General features: G+C 46.7%; 1 protein-coding gene across 1 annotated transcript; it reads left to right on the forward strand.

The window, feature by feature from the left end:
- The first annotated feature begins 12,505 nt into the window (after positions 1-12,505).
- On the forward strand, positions 12,506-23,363 carry LOC127347149 (uncharacterized). The gene is made up of 5 exons (XM_051373373.2): positions 12,506-12,931; positions 22,264-22,420; positions 22,499-22,552; positions 22,642-22,953; positions 23,188-23,363. The coding sequence occupies exons 1-5, from the start codon at positions 12,506-12,508 to the stop codon at positions 23,361-23,363; spliced, it is 1,125 nt and encodes a 374-aa protein (XP_051229333.2).
- Positions 23,364-24,552: the final 1,189 nt, after the last annotated feature.

A 24,552-nucleotide genomic window follows, 5' to 3' on the forward strand; every position in this document is an offset into this window, starting at 1 on the left:
TGGGTCTGCGGGAGGGTCTCGCGCCCTGGACGAATGGCCGGTCGAGATCGCGCCACGTCAGCTCGATCTAACGGCCCAAAATCCAAACGCCTGTGAGGCCCCCTATGGGGGGCATCATATACACCTTTAGATACTACTAGCAAAGTGGCCCGTGCGTTGCTACGGGTTTTTGATTTAAAAGATCCATCGGTGTATATAAACATTTGCACAATGCCCATACAAAACATAAGTTGATTTCATTTTGTTTGACTATAGGATTCTTTATTAAATATATTTATTTATTTTAGAACCCTAACCCAAAACCCAACATCCCGATATACGAACTAATCTAATGAAAATGTCCCACCACCTGAAGAAAACAAAACTTCTTCAATTCGTCATCCACACTAATCTCGAGAGAGCTTTCGACGTACACTACTCCTTCCATCTGTGTGTCGTCTCCTCACCTTCCATCAGCGCACATCTACCTCCATTCATGCGCGTTGGCCCGGGCTCTGCATTTTCCTGTTCGCCAGCTCCATCATGTCTCATTTCATGCTAATTTTGTGATCCTCTCAATGGACATTTTTTCTTACGTTTTCCGATCTTCCCAGACCGAAGGCTTGCACTTCTAAGCTAGACGATATTTGTACTTGTACTATTAACTCGAAAAATACAAAATTGAAATGAGTTGGTTTAGGCAAAGTATTTGCAACACACATAAATCCAGTTCATTTATCAGGTGCTACTTGAACTGTATTTGGTCAACACTTGCAATATATGTTTTAGTTGGCAGAGTATGTATATACATTTTACTAATCTTTACTCATCATTGTCAATCTTTTGTTGTCCTCACACGGCTACAGAGTGTGATGCAACAAAATTTGTCAGCACAAACAACTGAGCTAATAAGCATAATGTGGAGATGCCCATCACTTTGATTATGCACATCAGCACCATGCGCTTGGCCTGCCTGATTGTGGTTGTGAAAACTGTCACAACATAGATGTAAGTGAGAGTGAACGGTGCATAGCAGCAAGCCAAAAAGGTGAAATTGACACAAGCGAACTAATGGTCTTCAGCAACGGCAACCATATGGATTCCCATGGATTGTAGTGGGAGGTGGTGGATGTGTACTCTAGCGTGAAACCCGCCAGCAACAACGCCCATGAGACAGCAGCATGCCTGAAACTGGTCATCTCGTCCAGCCGGTGGAGCCTTAGAACCATGGCGTGCTGCCCAAGCTCAGCGCCGTCGAAGGCCTAAGCCAAGCCCAAGACAATGCATCTCCTTCCCCGGGTTGGAGCCAGAATCGCGTGGCCGAAGTACGTGTGAGGGCCGGCCGGCCGGCAAGGGAACACCGTCTCTGAGCATGGCCATCAAGGGAATCGCTGATCCACAACCAACTCTAAGATCTAGGCACACAAGCCAGGCGCGTGGCTATGGAGGCATCAAAGAAGTGGTCGACGAGGCAGAGATCTACCTCACCTAGGCAATCAAAAGGGCAGGGCCGCCGGCGAGGAACGGATCGGGGCGGAGCTTCGCAGCTGGGCGGTGCGGTCGGCCCGCGGCGCCCAGATCAACGCTAAGGCACGATCACGTCCCGTTCCTCGGACGGGGTTTTTCCGTTCCTTGTGAACTGTATTGTGGGCTTTTCAATTGGGCTGGGCTGTTCAGTTTCTTGTGGGACTGGCCTCGGCTGGCTTGAGCTGTTCGGTTCCTTTCTCCAAGTCGATCGATCGTGAGTGAGAGGTGCGACGTGCGACTTACACCTACGAACAACGGATAGGTGCGACGTGTGACGTACACCTACGAACAACAGATCCAGATTTAATAGTAAAGATAATAGATCCATCTTTGGATTAAGCTACTACTATCCCATCAGCGTCGTCTGTGGTCTGTCTAGCTCGTGACAATTTTTCCCGTTTCGCCGCGACGTCTCAACTCCTCCATGGAAACGCAGACACCTGCCCATCACCGTTACATAACGTCCACGTCGTCGATGTTGACAGTTTTGGTCGACTTTTACGTACTCTTCTACCACGTTGCATGCATCCATGGCGTGCAAAATTCATTCTTTCATTTTGCTACATCGGCTAAGCTTAATTCCGTGTGGCGCTATACCCGATAGTTACCACGTTAATTATCACAGGTTAACTTCTTTAAACAATACAAAACATTTACCATTTCATCGATTAAGAAGAAATTAAGTATTAGAAGTTTTACAAACCAAATAAAGCTTGGCCAAGGGTCAAGCAAACAAATACAAGGCCTACTCTTGCGGGCATCAGATTACAAAAAGCCTTAGCCCGGCAAGGCTCCACATCACCACCTCATCTTTCATTTTGTTGACAATTAAATTTGAAGTAGAAGCTTCACTCCGGAAGACGCGAGCATTTATTTTCTTCAAAATTTTCCAGCATATCAACATTGCAGGTGACACCATATCCTTCTTTTATTGCCCATACTCGTGAACTCCTTCAACCCACCACTCTTTGGCGGAGTGCATAGCGTGCCAACAAGTTGTGTGTGCATCATTTTGCCCAAACCAATGCATAACTTTGGACCATATTTGAATGGTCAAACTTGAAGAGGGGTTGTGATGCATTTTTTTGCACTCTGTTACAAAGCTTACACCTTTCACAATTAGGCCATCCTCTTTTTTGTATCATATCCGACGTATTAACCAAGTGAAGAACTTCCATTTATGAGGAGCCCGGGGTTTCCAAACCACCACAAGCAAGGGGGAATTCGTTTGACCCAAAAATTGCATGGTGTAGTCCGATTTAGAGTAGGATCCGCCTTTGGTGAGCTTCCATGAGATAGAATCCGGCAAGTTTGGGTCCAAATTAACTGTTTGTAACATCTTCCAAAGGTTGGAAAATTGCACAATATGCTCGACGGTGAGGCCATCTTATGTGTTATCTTCGGGAAACCCCAAATATTACTGTCCATAGCTTTGTTGACGTTGCAATTTACTCTTTGGAGCCTTTGAAAATGAGGGGAGCAATATCTTTGAGTCGCCTTCCACAAGCCAAGAGGCCTCCCAAAAGAGCGATTTCTTTCAAGTTCCAACTGAGAACTTTGTAGCCACTGCAAGAGCTCATGATCTTGAGGGGTGCGAGGTTTACCCAGACCGGTCCATCGTTTAGGCTCATCATTCACTCATGCCAAAGCCATCACATTCCAAGATCCGAAGCAAATTTCACGAGGTCGTGGATCCCAATTCCCTCATACTCTTTAGGCTTGCACATTGTTTTCTAATTAACTTTGCATTTTCCTCCAATAACTTTGTCACATGCCGCCCATAGAAAATCTCTATTCCAGATCACCTCCAATCTTTGCGAGGGATGCGTCCATATGTACGTGATCCCCCATTCCAGATCACCTCCAATCGTCCGGCCGCAGTCTCGCCCATACGTACTATCGTTCCATACTCAGAATAGCTATGCAAAATATGCATACAGTGGTGCTTGATTAGTTCTTCAACTCGTGTTCTAATTTGGCAGGCAGAAGTTTTCTTTTGTTTCTGACTTTGTGTGCTGACTGCTCACAGAGAGAAGCACAGTGGGGGCAAAATCGGCTCCGACGGACGGCGGAAGTGGTGTATGGCTCGCCTCAGTTTTTGCCTGTTGCTGCGCATCGATCACCGCCGCCATGGGCGTCCATATTGGACCGTACTTACATGCCAGGAAGGACGGTGCATGCTACTCGAACTCGAGTTGCTTCCGGGCCCAAGGTTTCCAGTAACGATTTAAACATGTGGGTTATGGGCTTATGGCCCACGGGGAGCGTGTTGCTAATTTCCTTTCATACCGCAAAAGCAAACGGCTTGCGTCACTACCAATCTTCTCCAGAAAGTTTTGGACAAATAAAGTGCGATTAATACTTACTCAAATAAAATATTTATATACTATAATATTAAATATCTACTAGTTGAATGCCCGTACGTTGCTACAGGCTCCTAATTTTTTTTTAAGTCTCATTATACATGTAAACACAATACAATAGGCATGAAACTTCATGCGTATAGAAGTATATATCCATATAGTTTTTTAAAAAATGATGCTAGTTTGCTTAAAATGTAGTTTCAAAAATATGTTTCCAAATTATTATTTCTTTTCGTCTAGTATCAATTTTTAATTAGTTAGCCTATTAGAAATCATTGTACCATTTAGTGCTAGATCTTATGTGCATCCAATTTACGGTGCCCACCAATTTATTACAAAGAATCATGAAACCATTTATCATTTTGCAGGAACAATTGAGTTCTCTTTGACAATAAGCTATTCATAATTCCATTGTGTAAACCTGAAAGTTTATATAAACATAATTCAACCCTTTAGAACCGTGGATCATTCTATATTTGAAAATACCTCTTTGAAAGATGAGGTCCCGTCTTACTCCATGTACAAATAACAAAATACATTGATAAAAAAGTAGGATATTTTTGCAGGCTTGCAATTCTTAAATAACATGAGGAGGAACATAAGATGGTTCCACTTAGAGTTAGAACAATAGTCTTACATTGGCTTCTAATTCTGGACATATGAAATGATCCAGCTTATTGAATGATCAAGAACAAGGTTTGTGGCCAAAACCAACATAACCATTTCTCATCACAACATCCGGGTAATAAACACATGGTATAATTAAAGGCCAGCTCTTGGCTTGAATTGAGTCTTCCAAAACTCTTCAATTCTTCACACTGATGACGTGCCTAAAACAAATGTGGATCACCTCTTTTAATAGGTCAATTTTATCTTAATTTTTGCTGAATTTTTTTGAGGCATCTAAATTTCCGAACACCGCTACTATTTAAAAATAAACATACATTTTAGAATTTGGACCAATATCTCCTTTAATCCCATGAAAAAAGAAGAGGATATCCAATGCATATCTCTGCAACCTTCCGGTGAGAGTAGGCCTCCAACTGAGCACTATATGAAGCTATATCTAAGACTCGTCGATCTAGCAAATACCGAATATGTTATGAATTTTAACTCTACATAATTTGCAAATAAAACATGCACAACATTTGCATGCTACCTATATAGTTGCATAAAAATGAGTAGAAGAATTATTCTAGTAATTACTGATTATCATTTATTTAGCTAATTGGAATGAAAAGTTAAAATGTGGATTCTGCAAATTTGTGCATTCCACACATCACAAGTTATTCATTAGTAGACCCAAGGAGTTGAAGTTCAGCATGAAACAACTGATGGGATTCGTAGCATAGAAAAAAAAATTCCTACCGCAAGAACGAATAACAAGCCGAGATCTAATCTAGTAGATGGTAGCAACGAGATGAAGATCATAAGACTAACCCTCGAAGATTCCAAAGCCTACGAGATTAGATCTCATTGTTGATGTAGTCGATCACTTGCCGCTTTCAAAAGCGCGTAGAAGATCTTGACGGTGCCACAGTCGGGCAGCACCTCCGTACTCGATCACACGTTCGGTGTTGATGACGATGTCCTTCTCCCCGTTCCAGCGGGCAGCGGATGTAGTAGATCCTCCTCGGAATCCCGACAGCACGACGGCGTGGTGTCGGTGGTGGTGGAGATCTCCAGCAGGGCTTCGCCTAAGCACTACGGGAGAAGCGGGAGGAGGGGGACAACTAGGGTTTGGGGAGAGGGCGCACTTGGGGCGCCGGCCTTGGGTGTCCTTGGGTGATGCGGCTCAAGTGGTGGCCGGCCCCCTCCCTCTCTCCCTCATTATATAGGTGGAACCCCAAGGGTTACCCCAAAGATTCGAATAAGAGTCCAACTAAAAAACTTACCAAAGGGTGAAACCTAGGGGGAGTGGGATTCCTCCCTTTCCTTCCCTCATGGCCGGCCATGGTGGTGGAGTCCACCATGGACTCCACCTTCCCATTAGGGTGGCCGGCTAGGGTTGGTGGAGTCTAACCGGGACTCCACCTTCCATGGTGATTTCTTCCGGAAGGTTCTAGAACATTCTAGCGCCTTCCATAAATGCACCGGACCATTTTCAAACTTGGAAAGTGACTTCCTATATATGGATCTTATTCTCCGGACCATTCCGGAACTCCTCGTGATGTCCTGGATCCCATTCGAGACTCCGAACAACATTCGAACTCCATTCCATATTCCATATCTACTTAAAACGATATCAAACCTTAAGTATGTCACCCTACGGTTCGTGAACTATGCAGACATGGTCGAGACACCTCTCTGACCAATAACCAATAGCGGGATCTGGAGATCCATAATGGCTCCCACACATTCAATGATAAATTAGTGATCGATTTGAACCATTTACATACGATATTGATCCCCTTTGTCACGCGATACTTTACTTGTCCGAGGTTCGACCATCGGTATCTCCATACCTAGTTCAACCTCGTTACCGACAAGTACTCTTTACTCGTATCGTGGTCTGTCATCTCTTGTGACATAGTCACATGCTTGCAAGATAATCAGACGACATTCCACCGAGAGGGCCCAGAGTATATCTATCCGTCATCGGGATGGACAAATCCCACTCTTGATCCATATGCCTCAACTCACACTTTCCGAATACTTAATCCCATCTTTATAACCACCCATTTACGCAATGGCGTTTGATGTAATCAAAGCATCCTTCCGGTGTAAGTGATTTACATGATCTCATGGTCGAAGGACTAGGTAACTATGTATCGAAAGCTTATAGCAAGTTGAACTTAATGACTTGATCTTATGCTACGCTCATTTGGGTGTGTGTCCATTATATCATTCATCCAATGACATAACCTTGTTATTAATAACATCCAATGTTCATGATCACGAAACCATGATCATCTATTAATCAACAAGCTAGTTATACAAGAGGCTTACTAGGGACTCCTTGTTTTTTACATAACACACATGTATCAATGTTTTGGTTAATAAAATTATAGCATGGTATGCAAACATTTATCATAAACACAAATATATATTATAATAACCACTTTATTATTGCCTCTTGGGCATATCTCCAACAGTCTCCCACTTGCACTAGAGTCAATAATCTAGATTACATTGTAAGGTACCTAACACCCATGGCATTCTGGTGTTGGTCATGCTTTGCCCTAGGGAGAGCTTTAGTCAATGGATCTGCCACATTCAGATCTGTGTGTACTTTGCAAATATTTACTTCACCATCTTCGATGTACTCGTGAATCGAATGAAAACGCAGCTTGATATGCTTTAGCTTCTTGTGTGACCTTGGTTCTTGTGCATTGGCGATGGCACCCATGTTGTCACAATAGATGACTAATGGGTCCAATGCACTAGGAACCACACCAAGCTCAACAATGAACCTCTTCATCCATACCGCTTCCGATGAAGCATTCGAAGCTGCTATGTATTCGGATTCAGTTGAAGACTTCGCCACCGTGCACTGCTTGGAACTCATCCAGCTTACTGCAGCACCATTCAATATAAACACGTACCCAGACTGAGACTTAGAGTCATCAGGATCAGTGTTCCAACTTGCATCGGTGTAACTGGTTACAACGAGCTCTTGGTCACCGCCATAACAAAGAAACATATCCTTAGTCCTTTTCAAGTACTTCAGGATATTCTTGACCGATGTCCAGTGTTCCATTCCTGGATCACTTTGATATCTGCTGGTCAAACTAACATCATGTGCGATATCCGGTCTAGTACACAGCATGACATACATAATAGAGCCTACTGTCGAGGCATAGGGGATCTTGTTCATCCTCTCTCTTTCTTCTGTCGTAGCCGGACCTTGAGTTTTACTCAAGACCTTACCTGGCAACATAGGCAAGAACCCTTTCTTGCTTTCATCCATTCTAAACTTCTTTAGGATCTTGTCCAGGTATGTACTCTCTGAAAGCCCTATTAGGCGTCTTGATCTATCTCTATAAATCTTGATGCCTAAAATGTACGCAGCTTCACCGAGGTCTTTCGTTGAAAAACACTTATTCAAATAACCTTTAACACTACTTAGTAGTTCTATATCATTCCCAATCAATAATATGTCATGTACATACAATATCAGGAACACTACAGAGCTCCCACTCACTTTCTTGTAAATACAAGCCTCACCATGAGTCTGCATAAACCCGAAGTCCTTGATCACCTTATCAAAGCCTCGGTTCCAACTCCGGGATGCTTGCTTCAGTCCATAAATGGAACGCTGAAGTTTGCATACCTTGCCAGCATTTTTAGGATTGACAAAACCTTTGGGCTGTACCATATAAAACTCTTCCTCAATGTCACCATTAAGGAACGCCGTTTTGACATCCATCTGCCAAATCTCATAATCGAAAAATACAGCTATTGCTAACAAAATCCTCAAAGACTTTAGCTTCGCTACATGTGAGAAAGTCTCATCGTAGTCAACTCCTTGAATTTGTCGGAACCCCTTCGCGACAAGTCGAGCTTTATAGACAGTAATATTACCATCAGCATCTGTTTTTCTCTTGAAGATGCATTTATTCTTGACAGCCTTGCGGCTATCAGGTAAGTCTACCAAAGTCCATACTTGGTTATCATACATGGATCCCATTTTGGATTTCATGGCTTCTTGCCATTTGTTGGAATCTAGGCTCATCATTGCTTCCTCATACGTCGCAGGGTCTTCATCATTGTTATCCACAATCATGACATTTAGACAGGGATCATAGCAATCAGGAGTGGTACGCTCCCTTGTCGATCTGCGAGGTTCAGTAGCTTCCTCGTTCAAAGTTTCATGATCATCATCATTTGCTTCCTCTCCTGTCGGTGCAGGCTACACAGGAACATCTTCCGGCACTGCGCTATTTTGATCTATGAGAGAAGGTTCATTAACCTCGTCGAGTTCTACTTTCCTTCCAGTCATTTCTTTAGTGAGAAACTCCTTCTCAAGAAAGGATCCGTTCTTGGCAACAAAGATTTTGCCTTCGGATCTATGATAGAAAGTATACCCAATTGTTTCTTTAGGGTATCCTATGAAGACGCATTTCTCCGCTTTGGGTTCTAGCTTGTCAGGTTGTAACTTCTTTACATAAGCTTCGCAACCCCAAACTTTAAGGAACGACAGCTTAGGTTTCTTTCCAAACCATAATTCATACGGTGTCGTTTCAATGGATTTAGATGGTGCCCTATTTAAAGTGAATGTGGCTGTCTCTAATGCATAACCCCAAAACGATAATGGAAAATCGGTAAGAGACATCATAGATCGAACCATATCCAAGAGAGTTCGATTACGATGTTCGGACACACTATTGCGCTGTGGTGTTCCCGGCGGTGTCAACTGTGAAAGTATTCCACATTTTTTTAAATGCATGCCAAACTCATAACTCAGATATTCGCCTCTGCGATCAGAACGCGGAAACTTAATCTTCTTGTTACGTTGATTTTCTACTTCACTTTGGAATTCCTTATACTTCTCGAAAGTTTCGGACTTATGTTTCATAAAGTAAATATATCCATATCTACTCAGATCATCCGTGAAGGTTAGAACATAACGATAACCACCGCGCGATGCAACACTCATTGGTCCGCACACATCGGTATGTATGATTTCCAACAAGTCTGTAGCTTGCTCCATTGTACCAGAGAATGGAGTCCTAGTCATTTTTCCCATTAGACATGCTTCGCATCTATCAAGTGACTCAAAGTCAAGTGACTCAAGAAGTCCATCGGAATGGAGTTTCTTGATGCGCTTCACTCCAATATGACTAAGACGACAGTGCCACATATAAGTAGAATTATCATTCAATTGAATTCGCTTAGCATCAATGTTATGAACATGTGTATGATACGTCTCAAACGTATCTATAAATTCTTATGTTCCATGCAAGTTTTATGACAATACTCACATGTTTTATATACACTTTATATCGTTTTTATGCATTTTCCGGAACTAACCTATTAACAAGATGCCGAGGTGCCAGTTCATGTTTTCTGCTGTTTTTGGTTCCAGAAGAGCTGTTCGGGCAATATTCTCGGAATTCGACGAGACAAAAGCCAAACATCTTATTTTACCGGGACGGACCAGAACACCGAAGGGGAGACAGAGAGGAGGCCCAGGGCCTCCAGACCACAGGGCGGCACGGCCTAGGAGGGGGGCGCGCCCAGGTGTGGTGTGGGCCCCCCAGGCACCCCCTTGCGCCGCCTCTTCGCCTATAAAATCCCTCGCGACGTAAAAACCCTACAACAATCGACGATATTCCACGAAGAGTTCCGTAGCCGCCGCCATCGCGAAGCCAAGTTCGGGGGACAGAAGTCTCTGTTCCTGCACGCCGCCGGGACGGGGAATTGCCCCCGGAATCATCTCCATCGACACCACCGCCATCTTCATCGCCGTTGCTGTCTCCCATGATGAGGAGGGAGTAGTTCTCCCCCGAGGCTGAGGGCTCTACCGGTAGCTATGTGGTTCATCTCTCTCTCCCATGGTGTGATCTTTATGTGATCATGAGCTTTGTATCACTATTAATCTATGTGCTACTCTAGTGATGTTATTAAAGTAGTCTATTCCTCCTCCATGATGTAATGTTGACAATGTGTGCATCATGTAGTACTTGGCGTAGGTTATGATTGTAATCTCTTGTAGATTATGAAGTTAACTATTACTATGATAGTATTGATGCGATCTATTCCCCCTTTCATAGCTATTGTTGACAGTGTGTATGCTATGTTAGTACTCGGTCTAAATTTCAACGGTCTATTATGCACTCTATAGGTTACTTTAATATGAACTCCGGAAGTTGTGGAGCTTGTTTACTCCGGCTTGAGGTGTGCTTTTGTAGCCCTACACAATGAATGGTGTTTGTTATCCAACAAGAGAGTGTTTAAGAGTAGCATTTATTTATTCAGTTATGTGATCATTGTTGAGAGTGTCCACTAGTGAAAGTATGATCCCTAGGCCTTGTTTCTAAGCATTGAAACACCGTTTCCAACAAGTTCTGTTACATGTTCGCTTGCTGCCATCTTTATTTTAGATTGCAATTACTACTTACAATCATCCATATTACTTGTATTTCACTATCTCTTCGCCGAACTAGTGCACCTATACATCTGACAAGTGTATTAGGTGTGTTGGGGACACAAGAGACTTCTTGTATCTTAATTGCAGGGTTGCTTGAGAGGGATATCTTTGACCTCTACCTCCCTGAGTTCGATAAACCTTGGGTGATTCACTTAAGGGAAACTTGCTGCTGTTCTACAAACCTCTGCTCTTGGAGGCCCAACACTGTCTACAGGAATAGAAGCGTGCGTAGACATCAAGCTATTTTTTGGCGCCGTTGCCGGGGAGGTATAAGGTAAAAGGTATTCACATTCTCCGACTACTAAGCTATTTCCTAGCACTGTTGCCGGTGTGTGAGTGCTCGAAGCTATTTCCTTTAGATCCTGCAATTATATCTTTTTGTTTCTTGTTTTTATTTCACTATTTAGGCTTAATGGAAAACAACAACAAAATTAGAGATCTTTATGAACTTTATATTGAATTAGGACATGATGTGTTTGAAGAGAGAACTAAAAAACCCATGGAACTTTGTTTGCAAAATAGTTGTAGCAATGTTATTAGCATGAACTCTTTGAACACTATTATTTCTAATGCTATGGAAGAATTTAAGCTTGGGGAAGCTGGTTGTGATATTTTTAGTCCCCCAAGCATGGAGGAGAAAATTTTCTTTGATGATACTTTGCCTCCCATTTATGATGATTATAATGATAGTGGTATTTTGGTGCCACCTACTATGGATGATAAAGTATATTATGATTATACCATGCCTGCAATTTATGATGATTACAATGATGGTTGTGATAGTTTTACTCCCACTATTACTAATAAAATTGATTATGCTTATGTGGAGAGTAATAATTTTATGCATGTAGCTCATGATAAGAATCCTTTATGTGATAGTTATATTGTTGAGTTTGTTCATGATGCTACTAGAAATTATTATGAGAGAGGAAAATATGGTTGTAGAAATTTTCATGGTACTAAAACACCTCTCTACATGCTGAAAATTTTGAAGTTCCTCGTGTTTTATCTTCCAATGCTTGTCACTTTGATCTTCATAAATTTATTTGTGTACAAGATTTCTATGCATAGGAAGCGGGTTAGGCTTAAATTTGTTTCATACTTGCTTTTTGATGCTCTCTTTGCTTCAATTCTCATCCTTATGTGAGCATCATTAAAATTACTGAGCCCATCTTAAGAGCATCTCCAACAGGCGCGCTAAAACAGCCGTGCGGCAAAAAAACTACCGATTTGGCGCGCGCGGGCGCTCGCGCGCAGCTCCAGCGGACGCGGGAAAAAAGGGCGCGCGCTAAAATCTTTGCCGCGCGTCCGCGTTTGCGCTATCCCGCGCGGGAGAATTGCTGCGTCCGCTGCCGCGCGCGCTATAAACGCGACACGCGCTAACGCGCCAACTGACTGAAGTTTCCACGCGTCTCCGCGCCGCTCCGCTCTCTCCCCCACCTCTCCCTCTCTCCCGCCGACGCTCCGCCTCCGCGCCGACGCTCCGCCTCTCTCGCCACCTCTCCCTCTCTCCCGCCGACGCTCCGCCTCCGCGCCGCCGATGATGCCTCCGCGCCGCCGCCCCGCCTCCGGCTACCACGGCGTTCGGGCGTGGCCGAGCGGCCAGTTCGACGCGGAGATCCGCTCCGGCGATGAGAGGATCCGCCTCGGCACATACGATATGGCGCATGAGGTGGCGCGGGCGTACGACGCCGTCGCCTGGCGTCTCGGCCGCTCCCGGCGGACGATGAACTTCCATGATGTCTTCACGCGGGAGCAAGCGGAGATGCTCGCGCCGCCGCCGCCGCCTGTCATCACGCGCGAGCAGCAGCGCCGACAACGGGAGTTGGAGCAGCGCCTCCTCATCACGGAGCGCGACGAGGCGCTGCGCCTCGAGTGGGCGCGCCGCTTCCCCGAAGACGTCGCCGCCACGGAGGCCTTCTATGCGCAGAAGGAGGAGGAGAAGGCGGCGCTCAAAGCGAAGAAGAAGGCGAGCCGCGAGATGCGCCGCGCCTAGTCCGCCGCGAGGAAGGCGGCGAGGGCCGAGAAGGCGGCGAGGAAGGAGGAGGAAAAGAAGAACGGCGCAGGGCCGTCCACCATTGTTCTGTCCTCCTCCTCCTCCTTCGAGTGGACGACGACGCCGGTGTCGGAGACGACTCCGAGCACCCACTCATTGGACTACGACTGGGAGTCGGACGAGTAGCTTTAGATTGGCATTTTCATCCTCTATGTCGCGCTGTATCGTTGAACTTTTAATTATATTCGTATTTTCGATCAAATTTTCATTGTTCGTTTGATTAATTTTGAAAAAATGGTCGAAACGCGCTGCAAAATAGAGCCTCCGGCGGAGGTGCTTTTTTCCCGCACCAACGCGCGCTGCAAAATAGAGCCCCCGGCGGGGGAAAATTCGGTATCACGCGTGCCAGCGGTTTGCAGCGCGCCGAAATGGAGGTTTAGCGCGCCGCGTTTTAGCGCACCTGTTGGAGATGCTCTAATGGCTATAAAGAAAGCACTTCTTGGGAGATAACCTATGTTTTTATTTTGCTACTGTTTTGTTGTGTCTTGGAAGTTGTTACTACTGTAGCAACCTCTCCTTATCTTTACTTTATTGCATTGTTGTGCGAAGTGAAGTCTTTGACAGTAAGGTTGATACTAGATTTGGATTTCTGCGCAGAAATAGATTTCTTGCTGTCACGAATTTGAGTAGATCTCTCTGTAGGAAACTCAGAAAAATCTGCGAAAAATCATGAGTAATCCTCAGATATGTACGCAACTTTTATTCAATTTGAGCTTCTTCATCTGAGCATGTTAAGTGCCTCTAAAAATTCGTCTTTTCGGACTATTCTGTTTTGACAGATTCTGCCTTTTATTTCACATTGCCTCCTTTACTGTGTTTGAATGGATTTCTTTGTTCCATTAACTTTCAGTAGCTTTGGTCAATGTCCAGAAGTGTTAATAATGATTGTGTCACCTATGAACATGTGATTTTTTGATTATGCACTAACCCTCTAATGAGTTTGTTTTGAGTTTGGTGTGGAGGAAGTTTTCAAGGGTCAACAGAGGAGGATGATACAATATGATCAAGAAGAGTGAAAAGTCTAAGCTTGGGGATGCCCCCGTGGTTCATCCCTGCATATTTCAAGAAGACTCAAGCATCTAAGCTTGGGGATGCGTAAGGCATCCCCTTCTTCATTGACAACTTATCAGGTCACCTCTAGTGAAACTATATTTTTATTCCGTCACATCTTATGTGCTTTACTTGGAGCGTGTGTATGTTTTTATTTTTGTTTTTGTTTGAATAAAATCGGATCCTAGCATTCTTTTTTTGGGAGAAAGACACGCTCCGCTCGTTCATATGAACACTAGTGTTCTTAGCTTTACTTTTAATATTCATGGCGAAGGTTGAAACTGCTTCGTTCATTGTTATTTGGTTGGAAACAGAAAATGCTTCATGTGGTAATTGGTATATGGTCTTGAATAATTTGATACTTGGCAATTGTTTTGCTCAAATAGATCATGTTTAAGCTCTTGCATCATGTACTTTGCACCTATTAATGAAGAACTACCATAGAGCTTGTTGAAATTTGGTTTGCATGATTGGTCTCTCTAAAGTCTAGATATTTTCTGGTGAAGTGTTTGAACAACAAGGAAGACAGTGTAGAGTCTTATAATGCTTGCAATATGTTCTTATGTAAGTTTTGCTGTACCGGTTCATACTTGTGTTTGCTTCAAACAACCTTGCTAGCCAAAGCCTTGTACTGAGAGGAAATGCTTCTCGTGCATCTAAAACCTTGAGCCAAAACCTATGCCATTTGTGTCCACCATACCTACTGATGTCTACGGGAGCTTCTATTCTTGTAGACAGTGTTGGGCCTCCAAGAGCAGAGGTTTGTAGAACAGCAGCAAGTTTCCCTTAAGTGGATCACCCAAGGTTTATCGATCTCAGGGAGGAAGAGGTCAAAGATATCCCTCTCAAGCAACCCTGCAACCACAAAGCAAGAAGTCTCTTGTGTCCCCAACACACCTAATAGGTGCACTAGTTCGGCGAAGAGATGGTGAAATACATGTGGTATGAATAAGTATGAGAAGTATTAACGGCGCCAGAAAGTGCTTTGCTGCCCAGGACTGGCGTGTGGTTGATGGTGGTAATATTGCAGGCAGTACAGATGCAGTAGAACAGTAAACAAGCAGCGATAGCAGTATTTAGGAACAAGGCCTAGGGATTATACTTTCACTAGTGGACACTCTCAACATTGATCACATAACAGAATAAATAGATGCTAGACTCTACACTCTCTTGTTGGATGATGAACACCACTAACTGTGTAGGATTACACGAACCATCAATGCCGGAGTTAACAAGCTCCACAATATTCGATGTTCATATTTAAATAACCTTAGAGTGCACGACAGATCAACACAACTAAACCAAGTACTAACATAGCATGCACACTGTTACCATCACACTATGAAAGGAGGAATAGATCACATCAATACCATCATAGTAATAGTTAACTTCATAATCTACAAGAGATCACAATCATAGCATATACCAAGTACTTCATGATGCACACACTGTTAACATTACATCATGGAGGAGGAATAGACTACTTTAATAACAGCACTAGAGTAGCACATAGATGAATTGTGATACAAAACTCATATGAATCTCAATCATGTAAGGCAGCTCATGAGATCATTGTATTGACGTACATAGGAGAGAGTTTAACCACATAGCTACCGGTACAGCCCTTAGCCTCGATGGAGAACTACTCCCTCCTCATGGGAGACAGCAGCGTTGATGAAGATGGCGGTGGAGATGGCAGCGGTGTCGATGGAGAAGCCTTCCGGGGCACTTCCTCGTCCCGGCGGCGTGCCGGAACAGAGACTCCTGTCCCCCAGATCTTGGCTTCGCGATGGCGGTGGCTCTGGATGGTTTCTCGTACCGTGGCTTTTCCGTATCGAAGATTTAGGTCGAGGGGCTTCTTATAGGCGAAGAGGCGGCGTCAGAAGGCTGAAGAGGCGGTGACACAATAGGGCGGCACGGCCAGGGCCTGGGCCGCACCAGCCTAGTGTCTGGTGGGCCTGTGGCCCCCCTCTGGCGACTCTCGGGTGTTCTGGAAGCTTCGTGCAATCCTAAGATGCTGGGCGTTGATTTCGTCCGATTCCGAGAATATTTCCTTACTAGGATTTCTGAAACCAAAAACAGCAGAAAACAAAGAATCGGCCCTTCGGCATCTCGTCAATAGGTTAGTTCCGGAAAACGCATAAATATGACATAAAGTATGCATAAAACATGTAGATATCATCAATAATGTGGCATGGAACATAAGAAATTATCGATACGTCGGAGACGTATCAGCATCCCCAAGCTTAGTTTCTGCTCGTCCCGAGCAGGTAAACGATAACAAAGATAATTTCTGGAGTGACATGCCATCATAACCTTGATCATACTATTGTAAGCATATGTAATGAATGCAGCGATCAAAACAATGGTAAATGACATGAGTAAACAAATGATTCATATAGCAAAGACTTTTCATGAATAGTACTTCAAGACAAGCATCAATAAGTCTTGCATAAGAGTTAACTCATAAAGAAATAATTCAAAGTAAAGGCATTGAAGCAACACAAAGGAAGATTAAGTTTCAGCGGTTGCTTTCAACTTGTAACATGTATATCTCATGGATAGTTGTCAATGTAAAGTAATATAACAAGTGCAATATGCAAGTATGTAGGAATCAATGCACAGTTCACACAAGTGTTTGCTTCTTGAGATGGAGAGAAATAGGTGAACTGACTCAACATAAAAGTAAAAGAATGGCCCTTCACAGAGGGAAGCATTGGTTGCTATATTTGTACTAGAGCTTTGGGTTTGAAAACAAGAAACAATTTTGTCAACGGTAGTAATAAACATATGGGTTATGTAAATTATATCCTACAAGGTGCAAGCCTCATGCATAGTATACTAATAGTGTCCGCACCTTGTCCTAGTTAGCTCGGATTACCTGGATTATCATTGCAATGCATATGTTTTAACCAAGTGTCACAAAGGGGTACCTCTATGCCGCCTGTACAAAGGTCTAAGGAGAAAGCTCGCATCGGATTTCTCGCTATTGATTATTCTCAACTTAGACATCCATACCGGGACAACATAGACAACAGATAATGGACTCCTCTTTTATGCATAAGCATTCAACAACAGTTAATTTTCTCATATGAGATTGAGGATATTTGTCCAAAACTGAAACTTCCACCATGGATCATGGCTTTAGTTAGCGGCCCAATGTTCTTCTCTAACATTATGCATGCTCTAATCATTCTAGCGGTAAATCTCCCTTACTTCAGACAAGACGGACATGCATAGCAACTCACATGATATTCAACAAAGAGTAGTTGATGGCGTCCCCAGGAACATGGTTATCGCACAACAAGCAACTTAATAAGAGATAAAGTGCATAAGTACATATTCAATACCACAATAGTTTTTAGGCTATTTATCCCATGAGCTATATATTGTAAAGGTGAAGGATAGAAATTTAAAGGTAGCACTCAAGCAATTTACTTTGGAATGGCGGAGAAATACCATGTAGTAGGTAGGTATGGTGGACACAAATAGCATAGTTATTGGCTCAAGGATTTAAATGCATGAGAAGTATTCCCTCTCGATACAAGGCTTAGGCTAGCAAGGTTATTTGAAACAAACACAAGTGTCGTCGTGGTGAACGAGCAGATGCCATAGGATGGCTTAGATTGGGGCCGAATGGACGCAAGAGGATTCGGGGGAGGGTTTGCGATCAGGTGGGAAGAGATTCCGGATGGTTTCCTCAAGAACTTGGCCAAGGCCAGAAGTTGAAGAAGAAAGACACAAGGAAGAACTCCCTCTAGATCACCATGTTCATAGATTCACACAAGTTTCAGGCTCTGCCTTCCTACATACACGCGTACATACTTGCCTGCCTGTGAAGAAGGGCTCCACCCTCTCCTTATATAGGGGAGAGGGTGGCTTACACTGCAAGAAACCCTAACGGCATCTTTGACTGGACAAACTACTTTACGGAGCTACTGTACAAAGCTACTTTAATCATAGATGACACCGGGGCCTTCTTTTATCAGGGCTGGTGACGTCCTCCGGCTTCTTTGGACGTCACCTCTCTCTTTGGCGCCAGGGCTCTGAATAAAGTTACTTTGCTTGGCTCATCCTTGTCTTCTTGCTCTGAAGAGAATCTTTGACCAGACCCGCCGACAGGCTCTCCTTTCCGGTATCTTCTATACCGGGTTCCGGCATGCCCCTTTGGGGATACCGGCTTAGCCTTGCTCCTCCGGATTCCTACTAGGCTTCCGGTAAGAACATTAAACCGGTATCTTGATGGCTCAAACCATCCGGTTTGGCATGCCTTTGGCATACCGGGGGTTATCCCCCCAACATTAGTCCCCGAAGCTGGTATAGTCTGGAGGATTCTATCCTACGGACCATGCCAGGTTTTCATCTTTTTAAGATACCGGTTTAGTCACTCATCTTTTGAGCTTGGTTCCGGCACCTTTACCCTTGTTCCTTTTCTTCTCTTCGCAAGGCTTGTTCCGGCACCTCTTTTCTCCGGCACCTTGTGTCTTTACTCCTTCCTCGGCGAAGTCGAGAATATATCGGGTCCCGCGCCTGTCAGTGACATGCGCATCAGAATCGACGCGCCAGTGTCCGCTGTCACATCGTTTCGACTCCCGCGCACGCATTTAATGCACCGCAGCGGATCCCACTACCTTTTCGGGATCCCGCGTGCGCCTCCGTGTGGCCTCCGTTTTCGCGCGTGTATTCCTCCGCCACGTGGTGGCCCAAGGCGCGAACCGTCGCGGGCCGTGAGGCGAACCGCCGCGGCCCAGCGGTTCCACGCCCACTTTCTCTCTCTTATATAAACGCAACTGCCCGTTCCTCTTCATCTTCTTCGCATTCTTCTCCTTCGCGCACAGAGCTCCACGCCTTTGCGCCTCCGCCGCTCTCCGTCCGCCGTCGCCCGTTCAAGCTCCGGCGCCCGGCGAACTTACGCCGCCCCTCCGCCGAACTTCGCCGTGCGGAGTTCTTTGGCAGCACCTTCCTCGCGTCCGCCGCATTTGTGCTTCTTCGCGAGCTTTTCCGCTTCGCCATCGACGGAGCTCGCCGGCGACCGCAGAGCCGCTCCACCGCCAGCAAACACTCCCCTCAGCGTCCGCGCCGCTCAAGGTTGGTATCAATTTTGCTTTACTCGCCGTTCGCTTGCTTTCCAGATCTTGAGCCTTTGGTGTTCTTATTTGCTCCTTTTCTTTGGTTTTCCTCTTACTCGTAGATCTTCACGCGGGGTTCGAGTCTGGGATTTCTGTTTCTCCACCTACCCTCGTGATGTCCGACGAGGAATCCTCCTCCGCATCTTCTTCTTCCCTTTCTCTTAAGCGCCGTAGACCTTCTCCCGGTGAATCTACGGCCTCAGATCCAATGGAAACCGACTCCGGCAGCCAGCAGGAATCCGGTAACCCCCAAGAGTCCGGCGGCAACCTAGAATCCGGTAGCTTTAGCCAAGCTTCCGGTAGCCAAGAGGCCAGCAGTTCTGGCCAAGCCTCTAGCAGCTCCAGCCAATCTTCCGGCGAGGAGCCTTCCCCACCCACTCGCGGAGCCTGGATGGGCTCCAACGTTACTGAGTTCGAGATTGATTGGCTGTACCGGTCTCGAAGGATTCCGGAAGGAGTTTCCTGTCGGATTCCGGATGACGAGATCGAACCGGATCCGGAAGACGACGAGTTTGTTGTTTTTCTTGCTCACTTTGAGCGTGGCTTCGGCCTTCCTGCCTCTACTTTTTTCCGGGAGTTCCTAGATTTCTACGAACTCCAACCTCACCACCTTCCTGGCAACGCCATTTTCTATCTCTCTTGTTATGCCACCTTCATGGAGGCTTACATCGGCATTCGTCCCACTTGTGAGACGTTTGCCCGCTTCTTCAACTTGCGGATCAACTCCGTCCAGGGCAAGGAGATTCCTAAGCCCAAGCCGCCCGTGCAGTGCGGCTCCTGCATCGTCGGCTCCCGCCAAGGGAGCACTTTTCTTAAGTTTACCGGCCTCGAGTCTTGCCGCACCTGGCAAGGAACTTTCTTCTACGTGAAGAACACCGGCCGCGCCGATCGCATCAACCTTCCTCCATACCAAGAGGGGCCCCCCAGCAGAGCCAACTGGAGCTACAACCCGAGGACAGAACATGCCGAAACCAATCGGGTGGTGCGCTTCTTGGCCTCTTTGAAGAAGGAGACCAACATCTGTTCCGACGATGTCATCCGGACTTTCATATCGCGCCGGGTGCTTCCTCTTAAGCGCCGCGCACATAGGATGAGCGAGATGTATGGCCTGTGCGATCCTACCAAGATCAGCGGCCGTGCTCTGAGCAAGAGTGTTGTTGTTCTCCAGGCTAAGCAGATTTGTCAAACTGCTATGCCTTTTACTTGGGAATGGGGCCTCCTTCCCCTCGGTTCCTTCTAACCGTCCGACCCAAGAAGTAAGAGATTACGCACTTGGGGTTGTCTTTGCCGGTAAGTTTCTGCTTTTGCTAACCTTCTTTTTTACCTTGTTTCAGGCCAGGGACCGCTTCCCCTCTATCCAGGCAGAGCCGCGAGGACCTCTCCGGAAGCGTGCCTTTGACTCCTTCGACCCGGATCCCTACATCTATTGGAAGGACCTGAAGATGGGGAAGACCCCGGCTGCACGCCTTGGCCGGGACCCGCCGGAGCCCACCGGAAACCCCGAGGAGCTGGTTGTGCTCGAGGTATTTTCTTTTCCGGCTTCTTATACTTTGCCATTATCGCTTTCTCGCGAATCGCTTCTTAGCCATATCCAACTCACAGATCCACGAGCGCGTGCCGCCCCTGCGCGCCGATGCCGGTCCTGAGTTTGTGGACAAACTCATGGCCCAGGGCCAGAAGAACAAGCAGCCGGCATCTACTGCCGGCTCCAGCCATGCTCCTCCCTCCAAGCGCTTCCGGACGGAGCCCTTGGGGGAGAAAGAAGTGGGCGTGCGCCGCTACGGGCGCAAAGCGATGCCAACCGCTTCCGGGTAATTTCCTTTTCCGGCTTGCCTCCTTTTTTGCTAAGTTCCTTTTCCGGTTGCTTTTTCTCAACCACTTGTCTTTTCTCTTTTTCTCAGCCCCGCTCTCAAACTTGGCCCGAGGCCATCGGGCTCTGAGGGATCCGCAAGGACCTCAACCCCTCCTCCTCGTTCAAGCCCGGCACCATCTGGTGCCGGCAACACCTCTGCCTCCCTTTCGGGGGGCACAACTAATTCGGGGCGTGCGGCCCCTTCACTGTCAGATCACCGCACGGAGGAGGATCTTTCCTTCCTCCCGGAACACCAAGACACCGGCGCCAGCAACACCGGCGCCGGAGAAGAAGAAGCTGCCGGGCGGGCGGAGCCTTTTGCTCCTCCCGTCCTCGAAAAGACAACTTCCGCGCCGGAATCTTCCGCGCCGGAAGGCTCCAAGACGGGTGACGCTCCTAGCGCTCCCCTTCTCCACGCACCATCCTCATGCCTCCGCCTGAGGCTCCTCGCGCCCAGCCCTCCAAGGCCGCTCCTGGCGCGCCGCCGGCTAAGACTTCCGGGGCCTCTTCTACCGCGCCGCCGCCCAAGCCCTCCAAGCTCATCAAGGGGAAGGCGACGGCCTCCAGCGCCCCTTCGGGCGGCCAGCAGCCCTTGGTGCTGCACGTCTCCAAGGCTGCCAAAAGCGCCAGCATGAAGGCCACCGGCCTCCTCGGCCGCATTACGGAGTTTCAGCGCCAAGGCCGGGACCTGGGGCACCTCCTGCCGTACGCCCAAAAGTGGAACGCCGCGGACATCACTCCGGCGACCCGCGGCATGGGCAAGGATCGGCTGCCGGCACCTGATCCTGTCGGGGATCGGTGTTCGAGGAGCACTTCATGCGGCTCGGGCTGCCGTAAAAGAGCTTGACAGCGCGTGGTACGATTCCACGAACAATCTGACGGTATGTTCTATTAACTTTCAACCTTTGCCGGTTTCTTCGTTTCCGGTTCTGCTTTATCTTTTCCTTAGTTTCATGCCGGTTTCTCTCTTGTCTATCTTCCCAGTCCCCGAGTTTTGTGGTGAGAGCGCAGCTCTTAGCGCAAAACTTAACTTAAGTTTCTAGCGCAAAACCGGCCTTTGCCCGATCTCGAGTTTCGGGTTAAACATCTTCTTCTTAACACATAATTTACCTTAGAAATGCGCAAAACCGGCACTGCCAGTCCCCGAGTTTCGGGTTAAGAACTTTGTTCTTAGCGCAAAACTTAACTTAGAAACGCAAAACCGGCACTGCCAGTCCCCGAGTTTCGGGTTAAGAACTTTGTTCTTAGCGCAAAATTTTACCTTATTTCTTCTTTTTCTTGAACAGGTCACCGCTGACACTCGGAAGGCCCTCTTCGAGGAGCTTTTATGGGAGCACCGGGAGCTCGCTGAGGCACATGACAAGTGCCAAGGTAAGTTTTTCGTTTCACCGGCATCTTTGCTACCGGAAACCTCTTTTCCTTGTGATATTTACAATTTCTGTTCAACAGTGATCCCGGAAGCTTCCATCGATGCTCTCAAGGAGCAGCTCGCCACGGCCCAACGTACTATTTTTTCCTTTCTCCTTTGAACTTGGTTTCTTTTCAGTTTTACTAGTGTAGCCTTGCTAACACTCATTTTTCCTAAGTTACAGGGGAGAAGGATGAGCTCAGCCGGCAGCACCAGGAGGAGCTAAACGCCCTCAAGACCAGCTACCAGGAGCTCAAGTCTCAGTTGATTCAGCTGGGGCTTGACCACGCCAAGGCCCTCAAGGCCGCTGAAGTGACCGCAGCGGCCAAGTTGGACGAGGCTCTGGAGAATGCCTGCAATGCCACTGTGGTGTTGCGGGCAGAGCTGGAGGAGATGACCAAGGCCCGGAAGGGTGCCGAGGAGAAGGCCGCGCGGCTGGAGGAGGGGCACAAGGAGTGCGATCAGCTGATCCTGCAGACCGACACACTTGCCCTCCGTAAGTTGTTTTCTTTTACACTTTGACTACTGCATACGAGCCTTTTTTCCTTCGACCCCATTTTTGTTTCCGCTATCTTTCCGTCCGGTCTCTCTTCTTCCGGATTCTTTTCTCTCCGGTCTCTTTTTCTTCCGGTCTCTTTTTCTTCCGGTCTCTTTTTCTTCCGGTCTCTTTTTCTTCCGGTCTCTTTTTCTTCCGGACTCTTTTCCTTGAGCTTTTTCTTTCTTTGCACAGGCCTCTTTCCGGACTCGCAGAGGTATGCCGTCAAGAAGGTCGACGCGCAGCGCAAGGACAAAGGCCAAGCGGATCTTACCGTGCCATGGACGCCCAAGGACCATCTGGTCGCGCTTAACGCGCGGGTGTCCCATATGCGCTGCATAGACCGCAATCTTTCGGACATCCTGATGTAGCTACCCAGCTATACAGGACTTTATGGCTCGGCGAGGAGGTGCCGGACACCTTCTCCCTCATCAACGACCGCCTGAAAGGTGCCGGCAGGAGGATCCGCGAGTGGCAGTGCTCTGCTGCCCGCGCTGGAGCGGACTCCGCCCTCCGCGTCGCCTGCTCCTGGTACCCGGAGCTCAATCTGGACGCCCTTACCGGCGTGCGCGAAGGCGCAGAAACGGATCTGGACCCGATCCTCTCCGCCAAGCGGCAGGATCGCGCGTACCGCATCGCGGAGTATGCCGACATGCGCACCTTCATCCCTCCCCCTCCTGGCGTCACGGATTATCTCGACGAGGAGGAGGATGAAGCCGAAGAAGAGGTCCTGGGCGATGCTGGTGCCGGCGATGCTCCTCCGGAAGCCCCTGCTGCATGATGATTTCCTTTGAAGTGTTTGCTCATTATATCTGTTGGTCCTGTTGCTTTAAGACAATATCTGTTAAATTCTGCCCCGGAATGCCGGGGCTTATGATGTAAAACTTAAGTTTGCCTGTGGTTGTGCTACAACATTTCCTGCCGGTAAGTTATACCGGTAGCTAAGTACTTATGAGTTTGCCTTAACATATTTTGCTTTTGGTTCCGCTTTTATCCTGCACTGCAAAGATTTCTCAATTGCTTCCGCATCCAATTTGATGCATACTTGGTTCTTTTGCCTTGGCTCTGCCTGCCTTCTCTGGGCGTTCTTTGGCGTATGAGCACAAGGTTCTTTCACCAAACAAGCATCTTCTTGAACTTAGAAATAACTTTGAAATTTTGCAAAAACCGGTTTAACCGGGGTTAATTAAATTTTTCAGATTGTTCTTTCCTGCTCTCCCTTTTCGCAGCTTCATGTGCTTATCCCCTACCGGTTTATCTTGCTTGCCATGAAGCCGGTTTGCGGACAGCAGCAGAGTCGAAGACTCCGGTAGGATTTAGCACACTACTAAACCGGAAAGAAAAAACATTCAATAAGCAACCGGTAAACTGAAAAAATAGACAAGTTACATGCAACTTAAGTTGGGGTAGCCCCCGAGATTCACTCAAGGTTCCGGCATCTTTTATTCATAGCATATAAGGTACAAAAAGGAACTTCTTACACCACCACTTCAAGAGTAGAAAGGACGCAACAGAGCTACGTTCCATGGACGCTTGCTCTCCTCGCCGGACCTGTCCGCC

The sequence above is a fragment of the Lolium perenne genome, chromosome 4 (genome assembly GCF_019359855.2).
Source record: "Lolium perenne isolate Kyuss_39 chromosome 4, Kyuss_2.0, whole genome shotgun sequence".
In the NCBI taxonomy this organism is placed as follows: Eukaryota; Viridiplantae; Streptophyta; class Magnoliopsida; order Poales; family Poaceae; genus Lolium; species Lolium perenne.

Coding starts and splice junctions, on each gene's coding strand:
- LOC127347149 (XM_051373373.2), top strand. CDS start 12,506: ATGCCTCCGCGCCGCCGCCCCGCCTCCGGCTACCACGGCGTTCGGGCG. Junction 22,553..22,641: donor GCAGCTCGCCACGGCCCAAC/GTACTATTTTTT, acceptor CCTAAGTTACAG/GGGAGAAGGATGAGCTCAGC. Junction 22,954..23,187: donor GACCGACACACTTGCCCTCC/GTAAGTTGTTTT, acceptor TTCTTTGCACAG/GCCTCTTTCCGGACTCGCAG.